The following is a 6,000-nucleotide window of genomic DNA, read 5'->3' on the forward strand; positions in this document are numbered from 1 at the left end:
AGCTAGATATTAAATCTTTATCACTAGATGAATGTCTTTAGGAAGGCAAGGTAGTTAAAATTCTGACTGCAATTCTTAAAATTAATTGCATTTCTATAGCTGCTGTTTTACAATCCAATAGAAACCACAGCTCTAATTTCTTTAGCTTTGGTTGGGCTCAGAGTGGAGTGCAAAATAGTAATTTATTTTAAAGCAAAACTGTGTCTATAGACTTATTGATGAAGGTATGAGCAGTTAAAATATTTGTGAGCTTTGTATAGAGTAGAAAATGGTTTAAAATCCTTTCAGTTTTCGGTCTACATCTAATTGGCTACATCCATCTTCATTTCCTAACTGAAGACACAACAGGAAGCAAGAAGATAACTCTTTAGGGCAAAGGAAGTCCTGTTTTCATTATCACCTATGAAGAAATTATTGGGAACCAGTATTCTCCCCCAAAATGTTGTTAAAACTTGGTGGGAAGAAGCAATAGGCGGGTGTAAGCCCTCTTATTGTGACCCAACTTTTCAGTAACCACCAAAAAACAGCAGGCTGGTTACAGAAAAGTGTCAGGTAGTGTGCCCGGCTAAAATGGGCTGCGGAGAACACTGGGGAGCACATCCAAAAGTATTCGGTACCTGACTCTCTTTTGGCAAACAAAAATGGTGATTGGTTAAAAGTGTTTAATACAGTTTGTAACTTTTTCCACTCAAATATATTAGCCAGTACAGACTGCCATCATCTTTAGAAAAACATTTTTAACACTGAATTTAGTATCTGGATTATGTGTTATTTGATTATTGTGCTAATATGCCTTTTGTTATTTTGAAATGCCCCTTCTCTTCCTCCCTCTTCAACAAAGTCCTTCTGCACTGGTTGTTCTGTCTCTGTGATCCTCCTGTCACTCCTCTCTGCCTGGAAAAACACTCTTCATCGTCAACGTTTTGTCAACGTCAGTCCTGTATCTTTCATCTATACAAGTGCATGATTTTATTTTGCATGTAGAGCATATAAATCTGTAAGCCATCACAAAACCTTGTTGCCTTTATGCTTGTTGCCTTTAGTCTACCAGGGCAGTAGCATGGCAAGAGCATCTTAAATGTTGAATTAAGTTCGTAAGGATTGTCCCCCTTGTGCAAGCTTTCTGTATTTAGGAGCTACTCTTCCTATGTTAAATGTTGTCAAAGTACAACTGTAATATCTCACAAAGAGCGCTTTACTTCCTGCAGGTGTATTGAAGTAACATCAGCAAAGCCATTGAAAAGCTCATTGGTCCTTAATTTGCTTTACACTCCTTTTGTTAGGTTTTACAAAAGGGTGAATGCAACAGCTGCTTCGGCAGTCCTGCTTGCAGCTTCTCTGTGTGTTGTTATGTCCCAACTAAAGTGGGAAATTTCTTCCTTTAAAAAGCCAATCCACATCACTGATCTGCTCCATCATTGGTAAACCACTGAAATATAAAGCAATTTTTTTAATTGACAGCTTTGTCTTTCTTCCTAGAAAACAGGAAAATATTGTTTACCTGTTTTCCTTCCTGCGCTGATGGGTTAAAAAGATAATTCAAGTGCAAGATCTTTAGCATCTGGCATGTTTCTAGATTTGTCAGATACCTGTATACTGTGTTTACTTGTGGGGGGTTTATCTATGGGGATGGAGAAGTAAGTAACAGTGGGGGGTGCCACCATTTTACAAGTGTCAAAGGCTAAACTTTTATTCAGAAAGCTTTCCTCTTCAACCCAGCAAAGTTTGGTGAAGTGGACACATGATTGTTTGCAAAGGTCTCTTTTCTTCTGGTTCCCGGCCATTACCTCAAGGTCTTCCTTCTGCAACAGTTTGGAAATGCCAAATAACTTCTGTGGTAACAGGACTCATGCAAAATAAGCAGAAGGGGAACTACAGTTGGGAGGCCTCACCACTAGAAACCCCCAAGATATATAGGAAGCCAGGAAACAAACTAAGATCACACTTTGACCTGGACTGGCTCTTTAATGTACTTCTTTTTTTTTTTTTTTACAAGTAATATGTTTTCAGAAAATAGCTGTAATTATTATTTTGGACATTGTGTTGTCATGACCATGACTGATAACTTCTTAATTCCAGAAATTCGGAAGTAACCAGTCCAAACCAGAATTTACGGTGGATCTTAAAGGAGCCTCAGTGGAATGGGCTACAAAGGATAAATCCAGCAAAAAGAATGTTATAGAGGTAAAGTCTAATATCTCCAATATAATTAAGACTTGGTCTAGAAATGTTTTGCTTTGAAAATTGATAGTTGGTAAATGTTAGCTATATAGTTATACAGTTTTACTCCTTTAGAGTAGATAGTCAACATTTCTGTGATGCATCAAGGTAATTGGGTAAAAAATGAAGGCTAGTGAGGCCACAGATGGACATAAAATAATTGTTGATTGGCTCACTAGATGAATACAGGATCTGATATGTTAATCGGCAGGGTTGTGTTATCCTAGCTGTTCAGTCCCATTTCCCTCTGATAACGGGGCATTAATTGTTTCAACCCAACAGGATCATCTGAATTATCTTACAGTATGTTTTTAGCAACTGTAAAATAAATTGACTGTTACCTGTAACAGGATGATTAAACTTGAAGCTGTTTGATAACAAAGGTGTTAATTTAAAAAGGCATACAGGCATTCTATGTCCTATTCCCCAGCTTAACCACTACCCACCTCATGAGAGAAGTATACTTTATACCCCATCTGAGATGTAGAAAAAATACTTTCAGATCTCAAATACCCTTTCCTTCAGCTCGTCTTCAGCTCCCACTCCATCTGGCACACGCGTATGTTCCAACCACAAAAAATAATACCACACCTCCTGGAATGCCCTGAGCTTGATACATGATAACCATCATTCTTTGACCTGAACATGTATGGTGTCTGGAGGATGACTGGCTGCTGAACAACTAAACTGATTGATAGTCTAATTTTATGATCATTTTTGTCTTATTTTACAATTAACGCCATGGTAATATTGATATGTGCTTTAAATTTGCCCTTCTAAAAGAGCAATCCTTTACAACAAAATGGTACACCTTATGGCTTATCATGTAGAATTTCTGTCTTCTATTTACTATGGAGTTATAATAATTTAGTGGTCTGTGTTGTACTTAATTCATCTTAGCTGGATAATACATGTAACATATTTTATTTTCTACAGGTTAAAACCAACTCAGGAACAGAGCTACTGATTCAATCAGATAATGACAATATGATCAAAGAATGGTACACAGCACTTTGCAACACTATTGGTGTTCCGGTACGATCATCTTTTACATCTTTGAGCAGTTTCCTGTATAGCAAATCACAAATATCTGGAAAAATAATGCATTTTTATAATTCAATCGATAGTCACCTTGAGGCAGAACTGTATACAGATGTAATAGACTTTGCTGAAGTTACATATTCTGTGAACGTAAATACAATTTATATACCTCAAGCGTATTTTAAAATATTTTATATTCTGTATCTATAAGGCTTAGTCTACACGGACGTTTTCCCCAGTGTTTAACCTGAGGCTTTAAAAGCCCATGTTTGAAATTCCCATGCATTCCAATGGGCTAATCTACACCAGGATGTTTCCTTGAGGCACGTTTATGAGCTTTATATTAAACGTTGCTTGCAATGTTAAAAACGCATTGTAAACATAGGAAAACACTTGGAAACGCTCCCATTGAATTTAATGGAGGCTTTTACAAGCGTTTTTTTATGAAAGCTTCCATTGAAAACAATGTGTTCTTTATCTAAGAACACATACTACAGCTCCTCTAGGGCTGCGGGAGTAATCAGGGAATGGAAGCTGTCTGCAAAGCAGAGTGGAGCTAGTTTCTCCGCTCCCTGATGGGCTGAGGAAAGGGAAATCTTGATGATGCTTGAGCTGTCATCAGGGTTTCCCTTTTCTCAGCCAATCACAAAGTTTTTTTTTTTAAGGTTTTTTTTTTGTACACCTGTACTCATTCCCTAAAAGGGTTAAAAGTAAACCTTTTATAAACGCTTATGTAAAATTCCGGCAATTCACGTTAAAACCTATCATAGGCGTTTATAGAATTGTTTTTTAGGGTTTTAAAGACAAGCTTTAAAAACGCATATAAACATTATAGGAACGTTTACATGCGTTTTTTAAACCGCCCGTGTAGACCCAGACTAATCCATGCTTACTAGCACTCTAATTAGAAGTACACTGCATGCCATTTAGATTCTCTTGCAAAGCAGATAGCAAGACACTGAACACTGGTGATTTAGGAGTGCCTGGACACTTGTAATAGCTGGTCTTAGTTTAGCTGGGTAAAGTTAATCTATACCTCTATAACTGACTTGTAGATTCTCTCTAGTGTTTGTCAGGCATTGTAGAATAAATCTTGGTAGTTTCTTAGATAAACACAAAATCATTCATATTCAATCAGACCATAAAGTTTGTGGAGCCTGCAGCACTTCTGAACAGAAATCCCATCCTGGATATTTTTAGAACAATATTGCTTGTGGTTTTTAGAACATTGACACAAAATGTTGTAATTGAATGTTTTTCATTATGTGGAAAACATTCACCTTGACATGACGTGACTTTTCAAAAGCAATTGAAAATTGCAGATTTGTTCGGAGCTACCGAGCATTACATGGCACTTCATAATTCCCAATTTGTTACCAATTACATCCTGTACTGGGATCCTGTAGTTATACTTTGTGCTCATATAGATTTGTTTCCTTCGCATATATGTTAAAATTAAACTGTGTTTGCATAGTAAAAATAATTTAGGGCTTCACTAATGTCCTTGTTTTTTTTATTATGTATAGATTACAGAGTTGGAAGAAACCAATGAGGATAATGTTCCTGACTCTCCGGTGGAAAAACAAGGGAAAGATAAGCATGACAAGGAAAAGGATCATGATAAAGACTCCAAAAAGAATCGATGTAAGATTTCCAAGGATCCACTCAGGATCAAATTTAGGATGTAACATTAAGAGCTAAGCCAGCATCAAGCTTCTGTGTAAACAGAAGAAAATGCATTGTTACCCATCAATGACATTGTTTCACTGGGCAGCTTGTCGTAATTGTCACACACCTACCATGAGTCTACTTTGACCGCAAGCTGCATAGAGGTGGGGTGTCTGTCTCATGCCAGTTTAAGGCATACCTGAAATCTTTTCTACATCATGTGGAGTATTTATATTATGATCAGCACCATAAGTGACCGGTCAGCTCTGTACACAGGCATACCTGTACTTTAATTTGAAGATGGCCACATGATGTACATTAGTGTCTTGTTCAATAGTTCAGCTATTGTCCTTCCAATAAATATTTGAAAATGAAAATAGTTATTCCTATTTATGGGTATCACCTATGTTCCATACTAGTTTGTCACATAGCCTTTGCCATTTATTGTACCGGCTTTTCTGACCGAGGATGTATTATTATTGTTAAAGGCTTCAGCATATGATATATAAGAAATTACTCTTAGCACTGCTGTATTAAATTAGTCAGAACGAAAGACAAGAAATATTTGCGTTGTTTAACTGTGTGAAAAAAGAAAAAATTGGACTACATGTATGAATCAATACATTTCTGGAATCCAGTGACTTTCAATGAGGGGATGTGTTTTGTGTAGTTGGGATTTCCACAGCTGTTCAGGAAGCCCCAGTACAATGGGATCTGTAGCTCTCGCACACCTGTAGTTTTCTGTATATCACAATCCACTTTTCTACTTAGTTTGTTTTTTCTTTATTTTAGCCATTAAACAAACAGCCAGTATTGATAACACCGAGCAGAAAAAGACCAAAACGAAGTTAAAGAAATTTCTCATTCGAAGGCCGACATTACAAGCTGTCCGTGAGAAGGGCTACATCAAAGGTAAAGGAAAGAACTTGCTCATTTGTCAGACTGTTTTAACCCCCCAGCAGTAATCCTGGGTGGATTTTATCTGCAAATAGCGCTAATCCCGAGTCACACTCAGGGTAGCTTCAACCTAAAAATTTTTACCTGCAAATAGCGTTAAACCCGAGTCACACT

At 37.1% G+C, this 6,000-nt stretch overlaps 1 protein-coding gene across 1 annotated transcript in view; it reads left to right on the plus strand.

Annotated features, from left to right (window-relative positions):
• Positions 1-6,000, plus strand: part of ARHGAP12 (Rho GTPase activating protein 12) — a 72,865-nt gene that overhangs the window by 57,709 nt on the left and 9,156 nt on the right. The window contains exons 7-10 of the mRNA XM_072413401.1: positions 2,080-2,184; positions 3,157-3,255; positions 4,788-4,905; positions 5,722-5,841. Of these exons, the coding sequence (XP_072269502.1) occupies positions 2,080-2,184; positions 3,157-3,255; positions 4,788-4,905; positions 5,722-5,841 (442 nt within the window). The remainder of the gene's footprint in view (positions 1-2,079; positions 2,185-3,156; positions 3,256-4,787; positions 4,906-5,721; positions 5,842-6,000) is intronic.

This window comes from Pyxicephalus adspersus, chromosome 5 (assembly GCF_032062135.1).
Source record: "Pyxicephalus adspersus chromosome 5, UCB_Pads_2.0, whole genome shotgun sequence".
Classification (NCBI taxonomy): Eukaryota; Metazoa; Chordata; class Amphibia; order Anura; family Pyxicephalidae; genus Pyxicephalus; species Pyxicephalus adspersus.